Source organism: Peromyscus leucopus, chromosome 1 (assembly GCF_004664715.2).
Source record: "Peromyscus leucopus breed LL Stock chromosome 1, UCI_PerLeu_2.1, whole genome shotgun sequence".
In the NCBI taxonomy this organism is placed as follows: Eukaryota; Metazoa; Chordata; class Mammalia; order Rodentia; family Cricetidae; genus Peromyscus; species Peromyscus leucopus.
In genome coordinates, this window is record NC_051063.1 from 103,392,172 (window position 1) to 103,416,025 (window position 23,854).

The 23,854-nt window shown below is 53.7% G+C and overlaps 1 protein-coding gene across 9 annotated transcripts in view; it reads right to left on the reverse strand.

Annotated features, from left to right (window-relative positions):
* The window catches only part of Arap1 (ArfGAP with RhoGAP domain, ankyrin repeat and PH domain 1), a 66,120-nt gene that overhangs the window by 26,287 nt on the left and 15,979 nt on the right, over positions 1–23,854 (reverse strand). For all 9 annotated transcript variants that reach the window (XR_005089483.1, XR_005089482.1, XR_005089481.1 and 6 more), the window contains exons 2-5: positions 17,248–17,325; positions 11,514–12,077; positions 1,132–1,310; positions 538–602 (exon numbers count right to left, since the gene is read on the reverse strand). Coding sequence is in view for 6 of the 9 variants with exons in the window: in XM_028877562.1 (XP_028733395.1) it covers positions 538–602; positions 1,132–1,310; positions 11,514–12,037 (768 nt within the window). In the remaining 3 variants the exon portion in view is untranslated. The remainder of the gene's footprint in view (positions 1–537; positions 603–1,131; positions 1,311–11,513; positions 12,078–17,247; positions 17,326–23,854) is intronic.

Below are 23,854 nucleotides of genomic sequence, written 5' to 3' on the forward strand. Positions count from 1 at the left end.
GGAGAACTGGTGGCAAGCACTCATCTAGGACAAGGAGAAAGACAGACAGACAGACGGGGAAACAGAAAGACTCAGCGCACACGAGAGAGAGAGAGAGAGAGAGAGAGAGAGAGAGAGAGAGAGAGAGAGAGAGAGAGAGACAGAGACAGAGAGACAGAGACAGAGAGAGACAGAGAGAGAGACAGAGAGAGAGAGAGACAGAGAGAGAGAGACAGAGAGAGAGACGGTGTATAATCAAGAGGAAAGGGACATGAGGACACAAGAAGGGAAGCAGAGGGACAGATGCCCAAAGACACAAACAGCAACAGACCACACACACACCCAGCCAGAGCAACCCAAGACCAGGGAAGTCATAGGCCAGAGAGCTGCAGACCCCAGGATGAGGTTCTGGGGCTGACTCCTGTGTGGTGAGACAGTAAAGGCAAGCTCCCACTCTGCTAGGGGAGGAGATCCTGGGGTCTCTAGGACCAATGAGCAGCCAGCCCTCCCTCCACTACCCAGGCAGCCATTGCAAACCCAACCACTCGCCCTGCCTACCTTGGTCATCACGTTGGCTGGGGCCCGCGGCCCCTCCTCTGGGATATCATCGTAGTCAGAGTCGTCTGGTTAAAAAAAAAAACAGGGAGGGGGTGGCTCAGAAGCCAGGAGCTTGACCTCTTCGAAGGGGTACCAGGGCTTGGTTTTACCAAGGCCAACCCTAGGCTAGGCTAGTTCCCACCCCCACCCAGGCCTGACTTTCAAAAGAAAGGCACAGGGACAGGAAGTGCTATTTATACTGAAGGAAAGGAAGGGCCACCACAAGGAGGCTGACCAGGCAGCAAGCTCTGGAGGCAGGAGAGGGGACTGTCCAAACAAGGCCTACAAGGCCAGAAGAATCAAGACAAGCCGGGGGTGGCAGCCCCAACTCCAGCACCACTCGGACGGGGAACTTCGCTCTGCCCCAAGGGTCAGCCATGCTCATGCTTGGCAAGCAGAAGACAGGGAGGAGGAAAAGGGCCTGCTCTCTGAGGAGGCTCAGGACACCCAGGGGACGGCTGGCCTGGCCACCAGGCCGAGAGGGAGCATGCCCACTGCACGCTCTCCAGGGCTGATCCCAGGCCACCCAGAGCCCAGCTGTCCTGTAGCACTCACCAAACTCTGGGAACAGGCGGGGAGGCTTGGGAGGGATCTCAGGAGGACAGGGAGCCGGAGACAGAGGCTGCTGAGGCCCCTGGGGGAAGGCAGACAGGAGGGCGGACAGGGTCTCTGAAGGCTCTGGTTGGGGACGGGGTGACACCTGTGGCTGCAATGCCTCCTCCTTAGAGGGAAGGCTGCGAACAGAACGAAGTTGGGTGTCAGTGTGCAACGTCAGGGGTCTGGCCCACTGAAGTTCACCTGTGTCAGTGTGCACCAGCCAGGTTCTGACCCACTGAAGTTCACCTGTGTCAGTGTGCACCAGCCAGGGTCCTGACCCACTGAAGTTCACCTCTGTTAGTGTGCACCAGCCAGGTTCTGACCCACTGAAGTTCACCTGTGTTAGTGTGCAACGCCAGGGGCCTGACCCACTGAAGTTCACCTGTGTTAGTGTGCACCAGCCAGGTTCTGACCCACTGAAGTTCACCTGTGTTAGTGTGCAACGCCAGGTTCTGACCCACTGAAGTTCACCTGTGTTAGTGTGCACCAGCCAGGTTCTGACCCACTGAAGTTCACCTGTGTTAGTGTGCACCAGCCAGGTTCTGACCCACTGAAGTTCACCTGTGATAGTGTGCACCAGCCAGGGTCCTGACCCACTGAAGTTCACCTGTGATAGTGTGCACCAGCCAGGGTCCTGACCCACTGAAGCCCTGCTCACCTGGGGAAACACTTCCCTACCCAGACTGCAACCTGCCTCGCACAGCCTCAACCACGCTCACTCGGCAGCACCTCTTGAGCCCAAATACGCTCGTCACCTGGCCCGAGGGCTCCAGCTTTTAGACTCGTACCCACGGGACCTCCACGCTGACAAAAAGGGCCAGAACGGGGCAGAGAAGACTGCTGAGGGGGAGGTAAGTCTGGACATGTACCATGGAGGGTACAGGGCATTTGCCGACAGAGAGAGGATGGGATTGGAACAGGCACCCAGGCCAGGGCTAAAGACACAGGCCAATCTCAGAAACTGATTCCTAAGGCCCAGATTATGGTCTCTGGGCCAAGGCCCTCTCCTTTTTCTGTCCATATTTAGAAATTCACTATTTCCCAGTGAACTCAGCTCCCTCAAGTTCTCTTCACCCACCACCTGTTGTCCTAGCCTGGTGATGAATGTCTCCTGAAGGACTTTGTCATCCAAGACCCGGGTTCGAACCCCCACCTTGGTGTCTTCATTTCTATGTGTCCTGGGCTAAGTGCCTAACCACTCAGGGTCTGGGTCTCCTCTTCAGTGAAGCAGGAGCCGTTTTCGAAGGCGGAGGGGGTGAAAGAGTGGGTCACACACCAACACACAGGATCCTCGGTGCCCAGCAGTTAAGACCAGCTGGCTGTCGCGGGCCTGGTGGCCTGGCCCTTCAACTATCTCTGTCCACATTGGCCAAAGGCTAAAGAGGGGCAGCAGAGCACGCAGCTTCCTCCCAAACCCTGACGACTTTGGCCTGGTCTGTTCTCCAGTGTTCCCAGCGATGGATAGCAGCATGAGACTGCCGTAATTGCAAGGAGGTCTGGGAAGACGACCGGTGCCCCTCTCCCTGCTCCTTGTCATAGGAACATCCCTGCCTCTACACCACTTCTCCCCAGCCACCCTTCCGTTTCCCTAACCTTCTGTTCTCTCCTGTACATGAAAAGCATTCCAAATAATATTCTTCAAAGTGTGTCCCTCCTGCCAACACTTCGGTAGCATCCGAGCTAAGAGAATCCCAGCTCTACGACTACATGCTTCTTGGAATGCGCTGTTTCCACATAGCTTGTCCTACAACCAGGCAGACAGAGGGGAGCTTCCCCGCGGAGTCATGACCTGCACGAGGTGGTACAGCAGCCCGGTTACCCACACAGCACCGCCAGAGTCGCCTGCCTGGGAACTGCGGAGGGACCAGGAGAAACTGTCGGCAAGCTCTGCCTCTCGTGTACAGGCTCCTAAGTGTAGTGACCTGCAACTGGGAACGCCCGGTGCACGAGCCCCCTTGGCACAAGAAGTTTCTAAGCAAGGCTGGCTCCCATGAGTCACCTGCCCACTCTGGTCCTCCGTCTCCCACCTCTGAGCCGTCACCTGCAAGGGTCACAAAGAATGGCTGCTAGACAGCTGTGTGGACTGTGACGTGATGGCTGTCAGGACCCCTGCTGCTACCCTGGTAGCAAGCTGTTCTCTATACCCTGTCTACCTCTCGGGGAGCTGATATCAAGGGGAGGTGGCACTGACAGCGATGTCCTGGTGGGCACTGCACCAGGCTGCTCCCCGAGTTGACCCCGAGTCTCTTCACAGGAGGGAAAACATCAGATTCGAGGTCCCCACAGCCGAGTGAAGAGCTTGGCTGAGTGGGCAACAAGAGCATGCCAGACAGGTGGGTGGCAGACGGGAGGACCAATCTGTGGACAGACTCACAAGCTGACCGTTCTGGTTGCAAGGGAAGCGAATGAATGAATAAATGATGACTAAACATCTGAACGCAAACAGGCCCACCAGCTTGACCTGGTGCCTGGCCCCGGATCATCAGGGCAGTGTCCTTAGACTTCTGGATGAGCAAATCCGTCCATCAGAGTTGCTTCTAGACAGCAGGAGGAAAGGGCCGTGGAGGCCATGTTCAGGGGTCAGCTGACAGCAGAATGGGAACTATGGGCAAGTGGGGATCCCAAAGTCTAAGTGGGCCTGGCTCCCTATTGCCAGCCTCCTCCCTCGGGAGGGTCTGAGGGGTGGAGAGTGGCTTCAGGGTGCCCACTTGTTCCTCATCCTCTGGGACCAGGCAAGCACAAACCCTCCTCACCTTGTCTACCTCCACCACTGTCCTGATGCTCCACAAGCCTGCCCTGAGGCTCGCTACCAGCAGGTGCCCTCTGTCCTGATCATCTGTCCCAGGAGGGGGAGACAACAGGGCCTCTCAACACTGGCGGCAAGAAACCTTCATGAGAGCCAGGCTGCCTGGCATAGGGCATCTGGTACTGCTGAGTCAGGGCCAGGGCCAGGAAAGGAGAAGTGAGGTCAGAAAGGCACAGCTTGTGGGAAATCCCCAGGGAAGGGGGCAGTATCCCCTACCGAGAACAGAGCCTGGGGAGCACCCCTGAAGCAGCCCTTGGGTGTCTGCTCCTCACAAACAGCCCCAGGTTGTTCCATTCTCCAAAGCAGTGCTGCTCTGGCCTCAGCCCAGCCTGGAGTGCTAGGGAACGGCCCCTCCAGGCCTCTGCTCATCCTGCTTCTTCTCCTTTGACTTCTTCCCCCACTCCCAACCCAGGGAAGCACCCTCTGTACCTCAAAATGCAGCCCACAGGCCCTGACAGGGCAAAGCTGCACCCCAGCCTTGCTGCCCCTCAGTCCTTTCTCTAGCCAAGGTACAGTTCTAATTATTATGCCATTCACAATAAGACTAGGCACCCGGAACAAGGGTGATCCACCTCAACCTGGGTCCTGAGCCCAACAAGTTTGGCCTTACAGGTCAGGGGAAGTATCACGGGACCTTGTACCCAGGGCTGGGGGACATATGAGGACCCCAAGTCTAAGTAGGTAAGATTAGAGTGACCCCGACACTAATGGTGTGAACCAGCAGCTTAAGGCTCTGCTAATAACTATTACAGGTGATAGGTGCAAACAGAGCCTGTCCTGGGCACAGTGAGACAGACGTGTGACTGTTCCAGTTCGGAGGCAGGCAGATCTGGGTTTGATTCCCAGAGCTCAGTCATCCCCTCTGAGCCTCAGTTTCCCAAACTCTGACTAGCCTGCAAGCTAACTCACACTGCACAGTTACAGCACAGTTTCTTACCTGGGCTGTGGCCAAAGGAGCCTCAGCCCCAGAGGCCAGGCCATAAGCTGCATTATAGCCTCCCCCTCCAAATGCCCTGTGCTCCCCTCCCAACACATCTGTCTATAGCCTCCTGCAGCCAGAGAAACCAAGGCTCACTCTGAGGGCAGGGGATGGCAGAGAGGGGCAGCCTAAATGTCAAGCTGACTTGGGACTAAGTCCCCATTCCCTATCCACTCATGCCCCGGCTGCTTTAAAAAGCCAATCTGAAATCTATAAATATTCATTTACCTTTAAATTGTATGTATGTGCATGTTTGTGTAGAGGTATATGCACATGAGTGCCAGAGGGCACCCTGGAGCTGGAGTTACAGGTGGTGGTGAGCCACCCAGTGTGGGCACTGTGAACCGAACTCAGGTCTTCTGCCAGAGCAGGATGCACTCTTAACTTCTGGGCCATCTCTACAACCCCGAGCGGCAGTCTATACACATACACTTCAAAGCCTTTACATAAAGCGTTCCGTTCACCTCAAACATCTGTCCCTGTCTGGCCACATTCCCACTTTCTTAAGAGGCACACATCCCACATCCTCCACCCCTACTATGGGCTTTTCCTCGTGCCTCAGGTTTCTTAGGGGCTTCCTTGGGGCTCCCCCATCCTCTCCACTACTTCTTTCTTTTTAAGATTTACTTACGGAAGTTTATGTGTAAGTGAGTATGTAAGGGCGCTGCCTGCATGCAGGTGCCCACAGCTGTCAGAAAAGGCAGCAGACGCCCCTGGAATTGACGTTACAAATGGTTTGTGAGTTACCATGCAGGTCCTAGGAACTGAACCCAGGTCCTCTGGAAGGGCAGCCAGTGCTCTTAACCACTGAGCCACCTCTCCAGACCACCTCCATACTTCTGATCATTCTGTATGGCTATATCCTTCAGTGTTTGCTTCACTGAGATGACCTCAGAGGACAAAGGACCCAGGCTACCTCCCACCCCAGAGTCAGAACCTTCCCCCTAAAATGCTACATGGGCCTTCGAGGGTCCCGGGTCAATCCTAGGACTCTCACCAGCACAGCTGCAAGAGGAGGCCAGGCCCAGTGACCTGGAGACATCAGTCTTTCCTGGTGTCCCCTTCCAGGGGTAAACTTTCCCAGCTGCCCACTTCCTCCTCAGCAGCTGGGCTCCGGTCCTGCACTCCTTGCTTCCTCCATGCTGATTCTGTCCTTCCTCCTCCACCTCGGGCTGCTGCTGCTGCTGCAAAGCCCTGCCTCTGTCCTACTCACTTCTGCCCAGGCCACAATGCGCAACGTTCTTGTCAGGCTCCCTTCGCTAGAACGGAGGTCTGCGGCCTACGTGTCACTGATCACAAAGGGGCTGCCCTGAACAGCCACCCTGCCAGCAGCAGCCTGCTCTGGAAAGGCCGCTGCCCCCAGTCCACCCAGTTAGAGCTCAGCACACAACCAAGGCCCCACAGCCCAGGGCACTTCTTCCTGGGCCAGGGGCTTGCCCTTGCTAAGCACCACTGTGGGCCAGGCCTCTGCTGGGGCTTTCTACATGGAATGACCACAAACCAATTCCCTTGTGCTTAAAACACACTTCTCCCTCCAGGACACCCACCCAAACATCCCACCCCCCCATTTAGTTCACACAGCCCACTCGGCCTTCCACACACGCTCCCTGTCTGACTCGTGCGGAGCTGCCTCACAGACCAGTCCTGCTGTGGTGGACAGGAGGCAGGCAGCATCTACACACCGTCCTGCTCTCCGCACCTCCTGGGTCTAGTCCTACTTTCCCCTTGAGGACAAGAAGAACAGGTCAGCCCTCGGGGAGCTTTCTGACAGTTCCAGGACCCTCCCCCACCACTTCTGGTGCCCAGTCCAAAGTAGAAGCCATTCTGTGCTCCTAGTGACCCGAAGGGTGCTGGGTTCATTGGGGATTTCTCGTAACTGGAAAGAGGGAAGGTCAACCTCATAATCAACATGTACCTACCAATTAAAAACCCTGGCAAGCAGGGAAGGACCCACACAAGTGAAATGCCAGTCCTCGGCAGGGAGATCCCTGTCACCTCGGGCTGGGGGTAAGAGGCTTAGACACACAGCAAGCAGTCTTGAATCTGACAGTGCACAAGCTCACCTAAATCTCCCCAAGGGAATTTCTTGATGGTGCAGGGAACTGGAAATTAATGACAGAATAGAATGGGTGGGCACCAGAGGCCCAGAGAGCAGAGATTCTTACACACACACACACACACACACACACACACACACACACACACGACCACAATCGGTGTGGCGGTCTGGACAAAGGACCAGAAAACAGGTACTGGAGTCCCTAGTAGATCCAGGAGAGGCTGACAGGGAGGCACTGACCTGAAAACCCAGAGAAAAGAGGAGGGGGAGGGGTGTTAGAAAAGGGCAGGAAAAAAAAAAAAAAAAAACCCGGAGCAGTGGAGAAAGTAAAAGAAAACTCTGAGCAAACCAAGGGGCACCAGAGCACGCTGGGAAAGCAGCTCAGAGTGGCAGCCAAAGGGGGACGCCCAGCCCTCCCACCTGCCCAACCTCCTGGCAGGGCTGCACCTCACTCACCCTCAGAGGCCAGCTGAATCCTGGGCCTAAGATCTCCTGAGGCTCCAGCCAGGTGGATCAGAGCTTGCCAAGGCGGCCTGGGTCTGCCCCTGGAAGCCTGTGTGGGCCGGGCCTGGTCTTGTGGCCGGAGTCCCTATTGCTGCCAGCTGTTCCTAAGTCCTGCTCCCTCGCAGGTGTGAGCCCCAGGTATGCCTCTGCACACCTGTAGGTAGGTGGTGTCTCTGAAGGTGTGTGGATCACTTCTCTAAGTGTGTATGTGTGGTTCTGAATATACTCATAAATCTGTTGAGAGAGAGTGTGAGCCTCTGTGTGTGTGTGTGTGTGTGTGTGTGTGTGTGTGTGTGTGTGTGTGTGTCCGTCCAGCCGTAGTCTTTGCTTCCTGCTCTCCGTCTCTCCTATCCCCACCCCCTTCAGCCTGGGCCAACACACTTCCTGAAAATGCTAAGAGAAAGAAAAGTCACCCATAATCCCCTGGGGCAGATACTTCCTCCCCACCCCTTGGGCCACACCAGTACCGTCTAAACTAAAATGGGGCAATTAGCCCCATCTGTTGGTCCCCTGAGGCCTCACAGGGTGAATGTCCAGGAAACCCTGATTCTAGCTAGCCCTTGGTGGATTTCCCAGTCCCCACCCGTTGAAGGACGCCCAAAGAGGCTGCAAAACAGGCTCTCCAGAGGGATCGGTTTCTGCCCTAGCAACAGGTGATCAGCCCCAGAAAGGCCAACGATTGGCTAGGCTGCAAGGCATTCACAGCACAGAAGGATAACCTTCCAAGGTATGACTCCAGCCTGGTAGCTGCCCACTCTGGGCAAATACTTCCTTCCCCCCAAATATCTCAAGGCATCCAAGTCCCAGAGGAGGAAGCCGAGACCCACAGAGAGTTGGAAGGGGCTGTGTGGAGTGCCTCTGGGACCCTTGATCAGAAGCGATTCCTCTATGACCCCTGAGAAACAAGTTCAGAGGGTTTATCTCTGACACCTGAAGCTGAGTGGACAGGGACAAGGCCAGGAGGCAGGATCTGAACGCTGGCTCCCCTCCAGCGCGGGGTATCTTTGAGCCCCAGACCCCCTCAGCCAGTTCATGGCCACAGGCTGAAATGCCAGACTGTATCACAGACTCGGAGGTGACGTGGGGTCTTCCCATGCCACGTGTAAGCCTGGTTCTGAAAGCCCTCAACCTGGCCAGGCAGAAAGCTCCATCCTTGCTTGGTTTCTGGTTTGCTTACACCTTTGTCTGTGGCCTTGGATCCTATCAGCTTCTTACTTTTTCCATCAGCTCCTCTGAAGGTGTCTCCTTCCCACCACGGGTGGTTTGACATGGATTAGGGCAAAGGATTGAAATGATAAGCTCAGGGCCCTTTAGATCCACGGCCAGTATGGGCTGAGGCCTGCTCACTTCATCTCCAGGCACCCAAGCTCAGCACCTGCAGCATGAAAGCTCCTGGCGGCACTGACCTTTCACCCCCATGACATGTACAAAGGGCCTATTAGATCCCCAACCCTGCCAGAGGAGTCAACAGTGAAGGAAACTGACAACGATCCCAGGGCTCTAGGAGAGCTGACATTCTAAGAGCTCAGGCTCTTGGCAGCATATGCACACACATATGTGCACAGTGACTCACACTTGCCAGTACACAAACAATACATGTGCCAATTCACTTACCCAAACAGCATCTGCACGCTATTAATAATGCAGCCCGGCACGGCAACCCCCACAGCAGCAGTAGCCGTGGGCACGTGTGTGTGTCTATTCAGCCCCGATGGAGCTCACACACACAGGGCCTATCACCACTGAAACTGCACAGACCCTGTACCTATTAGGATCAAGCATGGCTACCTGCAGATCCAGCACAAATATGCAAGCACACAGACATGTTAACCACCCCGACAGCTGGCCTAATGTGTCAATGTATACCTATGCATGCAGTGTACAGACAGGCAAACAGGCAAAATACCCCAACACACATAAAAAAATGAATAAGTAAACAACTAAAGACTTTCTATATCCATGAGCTGAGGACTGCAGATGCCCATGACTCCTAATGCTACATCCCCAGGGCATAGGACGCCAGGACTGGCACCACTCTGCCCTGAGGAATGGTCCCAAACTCTGGGGATCAAAGAAGGTTCTTGGCAACCTATGGTTCCACATCCATAGATCCAATAAACTGCCAACTAAAATACGTGAAGCAAATCCACATCTATTTGAGAACATGTAGATTTTTCTCCTTGTCCCCATTCCCTAACCAATCCAGTACGAGAGTTCTCTGCACAGCATTTACGGTGTATTTGCACTGTGAGTGATGTCAAGGTGACCTGCGGTAAAGGAATGGGGCTGGGGACATGGGTCAGCGGTAGAGAACTTGCCGAGCATTTGCATGGCCCTGAGTTCGATCCCTAAAGCACAGAAGAACAAAGAACAAAACAAAGCAAAAAGCACAGAGAATGCACACAGGTTCCTTGCAAGTACTACACCATTTTATGACCCTCCCACCCCATGCCTACTGAGAAGCCAGATGTTTTACTGAGGGGCTTTAACTTCCCCATATGTGACCAAGCCCCTATGTTCAGACAGTAGCTCTGAGATTGGGACCTTGTCTCCTGGGGCCCTGGGCTGTGGATATGGTCTTTATTCTACCCCGCAAGCTCCCCGAACAGATATAAGTGTCAGGAGAACCCCGTAAGGAAGGCCCAGATAGTTCAGATAGGGCACCAGGTCCCGAGGGCAGAGGGCAGGAGCCCATCCTTGCTTTTCCTGATTTGCTTACACCTTGGTCTATAGCCTGAAATCCTAGCCCATCTGAATTCTTTCCATCAGCCTCTTCTGAAGACCTCTCCCTTCCTAAAACATCTCCAGAGGGTGACCCTGGTTGGGGAGAAGGAAGGAGAGAAGGGATGTGGAATGGTGAGTTTAGGGTACTCTAAATTCCAACAATTCTGAATCCGCCATGGCCCTCTCTCAAATAAATGTTTCTCCTGCGTGCGGGAATGGCCACTGGAGGGGGCAGTAGTACCAAGAACCATGAATCTCCAGCCCACGAGATCTCTAATTTCCATCCATTAAAACTCAGAACCTCAGACCTGGCTTGGTCCAGAAGGTCCCCTGACTCAATGCTCCTCTCTAAGTGGAGAAAAGCTCCAGACTTGCCCCACAGGACGGCCCACCCCGCAATGAGTTTCTGCAGGGACCCAGCTAGTCCCTCCCTCCATGCCCTAAGTCTCACCCAGCTTGAAATCAGAACACAATCCCCACCCTCCATAGAAGGCTTGCTGAAGGGATCAACAGGATCCCCCAACACTGTCCAGCAGTGAGAAGCACAAGAGACCTCTCTCAGCAGATCCCTTCCAAAAAAATCCAGCGGAATGTCAGAATGCCATTACTCCCAAACATACAGCTGCCCTGTCTTTAGAGGCTTCTCCACTGGCACCGAGCAAACAGCTGGAAGGAAGAGTCAGTGGCATGTCCACAGAAAGAGGAAAAAGCTCAGGAAAACATGGAGGAGAGGAGCCAGGGAGAGGAGAAGGAATTCTGGAGAGGAGGGAGAGTGAGCAGGCAGAGGCTCAGAGAGGCCCTGGGATTTGGTGAGATTTGTTCGAGCACAGCCTGGGTGGGGGGAGTAGTATGGCAGACAGAAGCACCCCACCCCCACACCTGAGCCATCATCCCAGCACACATCACCTCCTAGTGCGAGGTACCCCCTGATCCCCCACAGTATCTCACAGGCCAGGTGCTCCAGCGAACTCAGCCGCCTCCCAAACTTTCTTCTGTTACTGGGCCAACCTCCGTGATGGCGGCACCACCCATTTGTTGGGATAGACACCTGGGGGCCCACTGTGGTTCCCCTACCCTCTCTGCATATATCCAGGTGTCCTCAAGCCCCGGCCATCCTCAGGCCCACACCTCACCCTGCCTGCCCTAACTCTGACCCAGCTCCCTACGCTCTAAGCTTGTGTCCTCAACAGCAGTCCGAGTCATTCCTCCAGCCTGGCTCCTTCTGCACTCTAGGACCTTCCACGCACCAGCAGGGATGTAGCGCTCACCTGGTCTGCGGGTAGGGGGGTCCAGTGCGAGGAGGGACAGGAGGAACACTTGGTTCTAAGGAGTGTCGCTTGGCAGGCAGCGGGGGCAGCACAGGGTCCGCGGAAGCTGTGGATGGGGGAGTGAAGCTGGCAGGTGCGAGACAGCTCCTTCGGGGTGGAATAGGCGGGGCCGCAGGTAGCCCCTCATCCTCTGCAGCCGTGGGCGCCGCCGCCGTGGGCGGCGGTTCAGGTGGAGTGACGGGCGCAGGCGGTGAACGGAAGATGTGTCGCTTCATGGGCACAGGCCGCGGGGCAGGGCGAGGCGCGGGGGCGGGGGGTGCATGGGCACGGAGCAGACCAGCCAGGATTCGGCGGCGGTGGCCAGGGAGGTGCATGCCCATGTCCAACAGGATGGTATCACTGAGGCCTTGGCATTCGGTGGCCCACACCAGTCCATGCTGCTCAAAGAGGGCTGTGTACTGCTCCAGGTGCAGCGCCCGAAGCCACTCAGCTACCGACAGAGCGGCATCGCTGCTTTCTGCCATGGCTTCTTCGGGCAGCAGAGGCCCAGGGCCAGGCTCAGACCTGAAATAAGAGGTCATGGGTGAGGGGCACGGCAACCATGGCCAGCAATGTCCCTCTGTGAGCATCCATGACGTGCCTGAACATCATAATCTCAAATATAGAATTCTGAAAAGTCAAAATCTAAAGCCCCAAATCCCAGAAACTGCAATCCTTAAAAGATGAAAAGCCTTGAATGCTGAAATCCGAAAGCCCCAGACCCCCCCCCCCCCATGCCATGAACTCAAACTCTATTCTTTTATTCTTGGTGTTTTGAGATAGGGTTTCACCTTGTGCCTCTTTGGCTCTGGCCTTGGGTCCTAAACTCACTATATAGCCCAGGGTAGCCTGAAACTTAAATTAATCCTCCTGTCTCAGCTTTCTGAGCACTGGGATTACCGGTATGCACCATATCCAATTTGAGTTTTATTCTTGCACATCCACACTGTGCCCATACACTAGGCCTGACTGAATACCCTGGTTTTCCGCCTCTGAGGGTGCCTGTGACCCTAGAGTCTAGTTCAAGGTTCCTTAGCATATCATATCCTCTACAGCCATCATACCCCCAACCTACAGCTTCAGCTACTGCTCTGAGACTGGAAAATGGCATGGTTGGCGCTGGACAAGACACTCCATCCCCGTTGTCTCTTCAGGACTACAGGGCCCAATCCCTCTGAGGCACTTCCCCCCCCCCCCAGGGGAGGACCAGGTTTGGAGGCTCAGTGAGCACGTGGGGTCACAGGGCACCACGGCTGCTCTCAGCATGCTCCATCTCCGTCCATCTCCCTAAGAAAAGCTCCTGAGGGGGAAAAGCCCACATCACACAGCCTCCTGGCCTTCTGTGCAGTCCCCTCCCCTGCCACCAAAGCAGAGAGAGAGAGAATTCATTTGTTCATGCATTCATCCATCCATTTGTTCATTGACTCAGTCATCAAAACAGCCTGGCACTGGACAATTGAAAGCACACACACACACACACACACACACACACACACACACACACACACTGAGATGGCACTGGACAATGGGATCCCCCCCCACACACACACCAAGATGGCACAGGACAATGGGAACCCCCCCACACACACACACCAACATGGCACAGGACAATAGGAACACACACACACACACACACCAAGATGGCACAGGACAATGGGAAACCCCCCCCCCACATACCAAGATGGCACTGGACAATGGGAACACACACACACACACACACACATATCAAGAACTCAGGAGCCTCTGAGCTGCTGAGAGTCCAAGGAAGAGCGGAAGAGACAACTAACCGATCCAAAGGGCACAGCCACCTGGTCACCCACAGCACAGAAGAGGAGACAGTAACATTTAGCACAAAATTCCAATTACAGGGGCTGGAGACATGGCTCAGAGGTTACCAACAACAGTGTTGGATGGCTTACAACCACCTGTAACTCTAGTTCCAGAGGACCCAGTGTCCTTTTCTGGCCTCTGAAGTCACCTGCATACATGTGGCGCACATACCAATAACCAGGATCACACACATACAGACATAAATACAAATAAAGCTTTGAAAACAATTCCCATTACAGTCAGGAACAGGACAGAGATATCCACTTCATTATTGTGTTTATTATCTGCATTGCTATGAGAGTTCTAGGCATCACACATAAGAAAGAGGTTTGAAAATATAAATCAGGCCGGGCAGTGGCCGCCTCACCCCTTTCATCCCAAGTGCTCAAGAGGCAGAGGCAGGCAGATCTCTGAGTTTGAGGCCAGCCTAATCTACAAGGACAGCCAGGACTACACAGAGAGAAACCCTGTCTTCAAAAAACCAATATATAGGCCGGGGAGTTGGGGGGTGGGGGGTGGCGCACGCCTTTAATCCCAGCACTTGGAAGGCAGAGCCAGGCAGATCTTTGTGAGTTCGAGGCCAGCCTGGTCTACAGAGCAAGATCCAGGAAAGGCGCAAAGCTACACAGAGAAACCCTGTCTCGAAAAACAAACAAACAAACAACAACAAAAAAAAAAACAATATATATATATAATACATCAGGACAGATAAACTATCCATAGTTACCGATTTGAGTTTTGAGATGGGCGTCCAAGCAGTCTACCTGAGACATTGTTATTAACACTAATAGAAGTGTTCGGTACAATCACTGGGTTCCAAGTTAAGACAATAGAAACCCCTATGTCTGTGCAGAAACCAGGTAGGAACCGGGATGCAATACTCACAAGAGTCTCACAGAACAGAAGAAACAAGAACGAACATGAGAAGCATACACACCTTGGCGTGGTGACACAGCCAGAGGCCGGGGTGCTGGGCTGATCCCCATCGAGGAGGAGACGACAGTGAGGGACAGAAGGTCCCAGCAAGGGTTAAAAACTTCCTCACACAAGATGGTGCGCAGGTAGAAAAACCACACATGACTAAAAGTCTGAGGTGTTACTGAGGGATTTTTTTTTAAAGGCCTGGATGTGGGGCTGGAGAGCTCACTGGGTGACTAAGAGAACTGGCCGCTCTTCCAAAGGCCCCAGGTTTGATTCCCAGCACCCACAGGGTGGCTCACAGTGGTCTGTAACTCCAGTCCCTGGGGAGCCGACATCTTTTTCTGGACTCTTTAAGCACCAGGCACATGAAAAGGGGAGGGAGAGAGAGAGAACAAGTGGGCACACGAGTGTGAGCACATTTTTCAGTTTTTTATCAACTTGACACAAGCTAGAGTCACTGAGAAGAGGGATGTCAATTGAGGAACTGCCTCCATCAGATTGGCCTGTGGGCAAGTCTGCGGGACATTTTCTTGACGGACGATTGAGGTGAGTGGGCCCAGGCCACTGGGAGCAGTGCCACTCCAGAGCAGGTGCTGCTGGGTCCTATTAGAAAGCAGGCTGAGCAAACCATGGGGGACAAGCCGGGAAGCAGCCCTTGTAAGAGCCCCATGGCCTCTGCGTCAGCTCCTGCCTCCAGGCTGTTGCCTTGAGTTCCTGCCCTGACTTCCCTTCATGATGTAAGCTGTCAGATAAAACAAACCCTTTCTTGGTTTTGACCAAGTTGCTCTTGGTCATGGTGTTTATCACAGCCACAGACACCAAGAGCGAGAAGCGGGTGAGGGTGGGGATAATCTGAACAGAGACGTTCCGAGGAAGGGAAACACACACAGTCTTTAAACACGGATCAAGGAACTCAACAGAACACAGAAGCAGAACCCCGCCTTCCATCCATCACACTGCCAACACAAACAACCTGAAAGTACACACAGTGGTCATGGGGCAGGGCGCCTCCTCCCTGATGGCAGGGGTGCCTTCAGGGAGCACAATGTCACAGTCACTAGGAGAGCCCCTCGGCCGCTGCCCTTTGACCTAGCGACTCTGGGTCAAAACACAAATACAGGTATTTGTCCTGCAGGGTGACTGGCACCCATCCAAAGCAGCGTCTATAAATGGTTATCACCTACCAAACCGTGTGGATTACAGAGGTGGAAATAACCGAAATGTCCGTCCGTTGGGAAATGGATGACTAAATTATGGGGTAGTCATGCAACAGACAATACAGTGGCTGTGAAAAGGAGGAAGGTCCTTCTACACTGCCACGAACGACCCTGTTACAGGAGCAAGAGAATGTCCAGAACGGGATTGTAACATCCTGCCTTTTCCAAACAAGGAAAGCCAGCAACAGTCACGGCAAGTTGAGTGCCAGGATGAGTGTGGCACTTGGTTAGACGTGTCTCCACAGAGACAGGAGGCAAGGCCACACCAGAGATCTCCTCAAATGAAAGAAGCTAAGGGCTGAGGGGTCATGAGGGAACAGGGTCAGAAACACAGCTCGCAGGACCTAAAGCTTGTGTCATTTGGATGACCTTTTGGGGGAAAAGAACACAAGAATGTCTTATTTTTGAAAAATTAACGAACTGTATAACCTTGCACATACATTGCTCAGCCCCCTCCCCCTCCTCCACCCTACCTTCCGAATCCTAGAATGGCCTTGAACACAAAACTTCAGCCACCCTAGAAAACTACTTTGGTGTGGAAGAAGATGATTCATTTTATGTACTCTGTCACCTAATGTTCAGTTATGTGAGTTTTAAAAGAAAAAGTCATTCAATAGAAAGACATATGCCCTTGGAGTTCTTGGGTACAGTGGCCCTCAACAGCATAACAGTATAAAGAAGTGATGCCTTCTGGGGTTGAACTAGAACCTGGAAACAATTTCCAAACTGAAAGTAGGCTAGGCTCTAAAGCTTATATAAACTGATGTTAAAGATGTATATTCCCAGCACTTGGGAGGCAGAGGCAGGAAGATCTCTGTGAGTTCAAGGCCAGCCTGGTCTACAAAGTGAGATCCAGGCTACACAGAGAAACCCTGTCTCAAAAACCAACCAACCAAACCAAAAGATGTATGTTCAATCAGAAAAGCAAGGTGCAGAGCATCATTATATAAACATCTGGGCTAAAGAAAAACAAAAGCAAAACGAACAAAAAACATGAACACACACATCCAAGCAGACAAACAAGAAGCTTCATTAGCGGATACACGGCAGCTGGGGAGACAGGACCCTTCCAGATCCTTCTTTTTGATTCTGTGCCACAAACCCCACAAAACGAACTCTATTTCAAGAGAACGTGGGGCACAGTGGATAACGGTGTGCGTTCAATCCCTAGGGTGGAAGGCACAAGTGACTCCTGCAAGGTGTCCTCTGACATCCGTATCCACGCTGCGGCACCAGAGTGTGTGTGCGCACAGGCACACACACACACCGACTCACACAAACAAAATAAGCATTTAAAAGCCGGGAGATGGTGGCGCACGCCTTTAATCCCAGCACTCAGGAAGCAGAGGCAGGCAGATCTCTGTAAGTTCAAGACCAGCCTGGTCTACAAAGTGAGTTACAGGACAGCCAGGGCTACACAGAGAAACCCTGTCCCCCTACCCCCCCCCCCCAAAAAAAAATCAAATTAAAGGAGGAGGGCTATGATCATCATTAAGAGCACTCGGGAAGGAGAAAGAGATCAAAACTCAGCAAGAAAGGAGGAAACACCAATCAGGTGGCACCCAGCAAGCCAGCCTGGTCCCCTCCTCTCAGAGCCCTTGGGGAGGTTTTACCGAGTTCTCAGGCTTCATCTTCTGCCCACAAATTCAGCTCCCCAAACAGATTATAAAACCCCAGGTTTCAGCCCCCATGAAACTTCCACCTCAGGACCCCAGCTCCCCACTTACCGGCCACCACGTTCTCCCGGGCCTCTGGAGAGGTTGTTCCTATTCCCAAAGGCTCCTCATGGTGCTCCGAGGTGGCCGCTGCAGGGAAAGAGGTGTGGGAGAAAATTCCTGAGGGAAGTGATGCCAGGAGAAGGAGAGAGAGGAAGGGGAAAGGGAGAGAATGGTGGGGCAAATCAAAGGCAGGGGAAGAGAGAGAGAGAGAGACAGGGAGGAGGTGAAGAGAGAGAGAGAGAGAGAGAGAGAGAGAGAGAGAGAGAGAGAGAGAGAGAGAGAGAGAGAGAGAGAGAGAGAGAGAGAGCAGAGAGAGGGTTCCAGGGTACCAGGACGCTGCCACGGAGCCAGACCCCAGAAAGTCCTTCCAGGAGAGGATGTGGGTTGGAATGGTGAGGTACCACGAGAGGTGAGACATGCAGTTACTAAGGGGCTCGGGGTTACTGGCTCCCTGGTTGGGGACCCCCCAGTGGTAGAACCCCTACAGGGGAGTCTTGCTAAGACACTGCACCAGGGAGGGAGGCATGGGGTGGGGGTGATGGGGCAAGGGGGGGAGGATGTGCTCCAAGATGCTTTCCTGACAGGAGAGCTGGGGACACAAGACTCTCCACGAATCTGGGGACCAGGGAACAGGCCGAGACAGAGGTGGGGCACAATGGGGACAAGGACATGAGATTAGAAGGGCTGAGGAAAATGAGCCAGTAGGGGATTCCCAGGGGAGGAGAGAACAGGCTAGCCTCAGAAGGCCCAGGCTCTACAAGGTGGGGGTCGTGAGCACAGTGGACTACACAGACCCCCGCTCCCTGGGGCCCAAAGCAAAGTCAGGGCAGCAGTGTCTTAGTAACTGCTGGGCTCTGCAGGATGGCTTTGGGAGCGCTCATGAGCATTTATTTAAGTGTAAGTGACCCTACAACTGTCGCTGCTGAGAACAGAGCCAGGTGTGATGATGCACATCTGGATCCCAGGACTTGGGAGGCTGAGACAGGAGAACTGCTGTAAACAGAGGGCCACCTTGGACAACAAGGCAAGTCCCAGGCCAGCCTGGGCTACATAGTTAGACCCTGTCTCAAAAATCAAGCAAAATAACACCTCCCACCAAAAAAAAAAAAAAAAAAAAGCATGGTGCTTTATGTGGGTGTTTGTGCGAGAGCACGGCCTCTGCGGGTGCTGGTATAAGTGCATGCCGTGGTGTATGAAGGTCAGGGGTCAATCTCAAGGATCACTCCTCAAGAGTCATCTACCTTGTTTTCTGAGACAAGGTCTCTTTCTCACTAATTAGGCTATATTGGCTAGCCAGGGCCCCAGGGGATACTTCTGTACTGTGTCCCTGCCCCCTCCCCACCCCATCCCCAGCCAAGTGTACCGGAGCTTCCTAGGTAAATAGGAATGGAACCCAGGTCCTCATGCTTATCTGGCACTTTATGGACAGCTGTCTCCCCAGGGCTTGGATTTTAAAGTGAGCATTGTTAAGACAAAATTTTAAAGATTGTATTTATTTTCCGTGTATAGGTATTTTGCACGCATATATATCTGTGCACCTTATGCCTGCGATGCCAAAGGAGGCAAGAAGAAGTGTCAGATCTCCTGAGACTGGAGTCAGACAGTTGTGAGTCATTATGTGGGTGCTTGGAATCAAATTTGGGTCCTCTGGAACAGGAAACAGTGCTCTTAATCAATGAGCCATCTCCCCAGCCTCTAAAACAAATGTTAAGTAACTGGTACTCTGGGTAAAAGTGTGGACCTGAACAGCAGACCTCTCAAATGATGGCTTTAAAAAGACAAACAGTGGCTAGCTGGGCGGTGGTGGCGCATGCCTTTAATCCCAGCACTCAGGGAGCAGAGGTAGGCGGATCTCTGTGAGTTCGAGGCCAGCCTGGTCTATAGAGCGAGTTCTAGGACAGACACCAAAACTACACAGAGAAATCTTGTCTCAAAAGACAACAAAGAAAAAAGACAAACAGGGCAGGATGGTGGTGGTGGTGGCACACACTTTTAATCCCAGCACTTGGGAGGCAGAGGCAGGTGGATCTCTGAGTTCTAGGCCAGCCTGGGCTATAGAGTGAATTCCAGGACAGCCAGGGCTACATAGAGAAACCTTATCTCAAAAAAAAAAAAAAAAAAAAAAAAAAAAAAAGGCGAACAGCATGCCTCTGCCTAGCGTCTCTACCCTTCAATTCATTTATCCCTACCATGACCTGTAATGACAAATAACCCTCTAACAACCCTCTAGAGATTCTGAAATGAAAACAAAAGTACAAAGAGGCAGAGTGACTTTCCAAAGTCACACAGCCAGGAAAGCGTCGTCTCAATGTATCTAGGCCTGCCCTGGCCAGTGCAGTAGCTGGCACAGCCGTACGTGGCTTTGAACATTTGAAACACGACCCCCAGAGTGAGGAGCACTGAATTATGAATATATGGGATTTTGAAGAGAGTGAAAGAGAAAAAGAATGAAAATATCTCAATGTCTTGCTATTGATTACATGATGAATAATAATATTGGGGCTACTTGGGTTTAAAACACTACTAAAGCCACGTGAAGCCAGGAATGGTAGCACACACCTAGAATCCCAGCACATGGGAACGAGAGTGGGGAGGATAAAGAATTCACTAGCTTTGGGTACACAGTGAGTCTGAAGCTAGCCTGGGCTACAGAACAACCTGATGGTGGTGGTGGTGGTGGTGGTGGTGGTGGTGGTGGTGGTGGTGGTGGTGGTGGTGATGATATTTAAAAATTTAAATAAATTTAAATAGATGACTCAGCTGTTAAGAGCACTTGTTGCTCTTACAAAGGACCTGGATTCAGTTTCCAGCACCCAAATGGTGCTCACAACCACCTGTCAGCTCCGTTCCAGGGAACTCCACGCCCTGGTCTTCTGGTTTCCTCAGGCACCAGGCACCCAAGTAATACACGTACATACATGCCGGCAAAACACTCATATTCAAAAAAATAAAAATGTTAAAATCCATTGCTCGTATTTGTTTTGTTTAGCATTTGGGATCAAACCCAGGCCCTTGCACATGCTAGGCAAGGCCTCTACCACTGAGGCTCCCGAGTGCTGGGCTGACAGAAGTGTGCCAATATGCCTACTCTTTCTCTCATGCATGTGTGTGATGGTGTGAGTGCATGCACATGTGTGAGCATGTAAACATGCATACCATGACGACGCATGTGTTGAGATCAGAGGGCAGCCCTGGGCATGTGTCCTACCACCTTAAGACAGCCTCTCATTGTTCCCCACTATACGAGGCTAGCAGCTTAGCCCACTTCCACCACTCTCCACAAACTCCTGGAGACTCTCCTGGCTCTACCTCCCATCCTCTGGTGGAGCATGGCAGCACACACACATAAACTACTGCATCCAGGTTTGTTTGTTTACTGTACTTGTGTGCACACGCACACATGCATGTGTGCATGTACATACTCAGAGAACAAATTTCAAGAGTCTGTTCTCTCCTTCCACCATGTGCCACCTGAATTCAGGATGCCAGACCAGGGGGCAGGAACCTTGACTCACTGAGCCATGTCACCAGTCCACGTCACCAGCTTTTTACCTGTGTTCTGCAGATCTCAATTCAGGGCATCAGACTTGCACAGCGAGGATTTGAATCATGGAACCATAGTCCCAACCTGCTCTTGCACTGTCTATTGGTCAAGGCAGCTCTCCATCCTCAGCCATGCTCTCCATCCTCCCACCCTCAGCCATGCTCTCCATCCTCTCCATCCTCAGCCATGCTCTCCATCCTCAGCCATGACCCCCATCCTCAGCCATGCTCTCCACCCCCATCCTCAGCCATGCTCTCCACCCTCAGCCATGCTCTCCATCCTCTCCATCCTCTTCATCCTCAGCCATGCTCTCCACCCCCATCCTCAGCCATGCTCTCCACCCTCAGCCATGCTCTCCATCCTCTCCATCCTCTCCATCCTCTCCACCCTCAGCCATGCTCTCCACCCTCAGCCATGCTCTCCATCCTCTCCATCCTCAGCCATGCTCTCCATCCTCAGCCATCCTCTCCATCCTCAGCCATGCTCTCTACCCTCAGCCATCCTCTCCATTCTCAGCAATGCTCTCCACCCTCAGCCATGCTCTCCCATCCTCAGCCATGCACTCCATCCTCTCCACCCTCAGCCATGCTCTCCATCCTCTCCATCATCAGCCATGCTCTCCATCCTCTCCATCATCAGCCATGCTCTCCACTCTTCTCTCAGCCATGCTCTCCATCCTCAGCCATGCTCTCCATCCTCAGCCATGCTCTCCATGCTCTCCATCCTCTCCATCCTTAGCCATGCTCTCCATCCTCTCCATCCTCAGCCATGCTCTCCATCCTCAGCCATCCTCTCCATCCTCAGCCATCCTCTCCATCATCAGCCATGTTCTCCATGCTCTCCACCCTCAGCCATGCTCTCCACCCTCAGCCATGCTCTCCACCCTCAGCCATGCTCTCCATCCTCAGCCATGCTCTCCATCCTCAGCCATGCTCTCCATCCTCAGCCATGCTCTCCATCCTCTCCATCCTCAGCCATGCTCTCCATCCTCAGCCATGCTCTCCATCCTCAGCCATGCTCTCCATCCTCAGCCATGCTCTCCATCCTCAGCCATGCTCTCCATCCTCAGCCATGCTCTCCATCCTCTCCACCCTCAGCCATCCTCTCCATCCTCAGCCATGCTCTCCACCCTCAGCCATGCTCTCCACCCTCAGCCATGCTCTCCATCCTCTCCATCCTCAGCCATGCTCTCCACCCTCAGCCATGCTCTCCATCCTCAGCCATGCTCTCCATCCTCTCCATCCTCAGCCATGCTCTCCACCCTCAGTCATGCTCTCCATCCTCTCCATCCTCAGCCATGCTCTCCACCCTCAGCCATGCTCTCCATCCTCAGCCATGCTCTCCATCCTCTCCATCCTCAGCCATGCTCTCCACCCTCAGCCATGCTCTCCATCCTCAGCCATGCTCTCCATCCTCAGCCATGCTCTCCATCCTCTCCATCCTCTCCATCCTCTCCACCCTCAGCCATCCTCTCCATCCTCAGCCATGCTCTCCATCCTCAGCCATGCTCTCCACCCTCAGCCATGCTCTCCATCCTCAGCCATGCTCTCCATCCTCAGCCATGCTCTCCATCCTCTCCATCCTCTCCATCCTCTCCATCCTCTCCACCCTCAGCCATCCTCTCCATCCTCAGCCATGCTCTCCACCCTCAGCCATGCTCTCCATCCTCTCCATCCTCAGCCATGCTCTCCATCCTCAGCCATGCTCTCCACCCTCAGCCATGCTCTCCATCCTCAGCCATGCTCTCCATCCTCTCCATCCTCAGCCATGCTCTCCATCCTCAGCCATGCTCTCCATCCTCAGCCATGCTCTCCACCCTCAGCCATGCTCTCCACCCTCAGCCATGCTCTCCATCCTCTCCATCCTCAGCCATGCTCTCCACCCTCAGCCATGCTCTCCATCCTCTCCATCCTCTCCATCCTCTCCATCCTCTCCACCCTCAGCCATCCTCTCCATCCTCAGCCATGCTCTCCACCCTCAGCCATGCTCTCCATCCTCTCCATCCTCAGCCATGCTCTCCATCCTCAGCCATGCTCTCCATCCTCAGCCATGCTCTCCACCCTCAGCCATGCTCTCCACCCTCAGCCTGCTCTCCATCCTCTCCAGCCATGCTCTCCACCCTCAGCCATGCTCTCCATCCTCTCCACCCTCAGCCATGCTCTCCACCCTCAGCCATGCTCTCCATCCTCTGCATCCTCAGCCATGCTCTCCACCCTCAGCCATGCTCTCCATCCTCAGCCATGCTCTCCATCCTCTCCATCCTCAGCCATGCTCTCCATCCTCAGCCATGCTCTCCACCCTCAGCCATGCTCTTCATCCTCAGCCATGCTCTCCACCCTCAGCCATGCTCTCCACCCTCAGCCATGCTCTCCATCCTCTCCATCCTCAGCCATGCTCTCCACCCTCAGCCATGCTTGCCATCCTCTCCACCCTCAGCCATGCTCTCCACCCTCAGCCATGCTCTCTATCCTCTCCACCCTCAGCCATGCTCTGCATCCTCTCCATCCTCAGCCATGCTCTCCACTCTTCTCTCAGCCATGCTCTCCACTCTTCTCTTAGCCATGCTGCTTGCTGCTTCTCAAAAGTGCTGCCTAAGCAAAGGTCAAGAGTACCTACTGAGGTCAGCTGACTGAGGAATGGTGATGGTCAAACTCATTGCTGGACAGGCTGGGGCTGGGAAACAGGAACAGACTGCTCTCCCTGAGAAGAGTCTGGCCTCTCTCAAGTTCCTATTCCTGCACTAAAGGGCACTGGCCAAGGTCAGAGACCTGGGGACTGGGTGCTGATAGCCTTGCGGACAGTGCTATTCAAGGAGCTGGAAGCATAACCCAGAAGCCTCCAGGAACCTCAAGCGGAACACTGCCACCCGGGAAACCACAGCCTGGGGCCCTCCCTCACCAGGCTAGGTCAGGGTGGCTTCCCCGAGGTGGCACCAAAACATCATCTGCCTCTGTGGCAGAGTTCTTCAGCACCCGGCCCTCCCCTGCTCTGCTCTGCTTCTCTGGAAACCAGAGCCCCTGCTGAGGAGGCATCATCATACACCAACAGCACCACCACAGGTGAGGGGTCCAC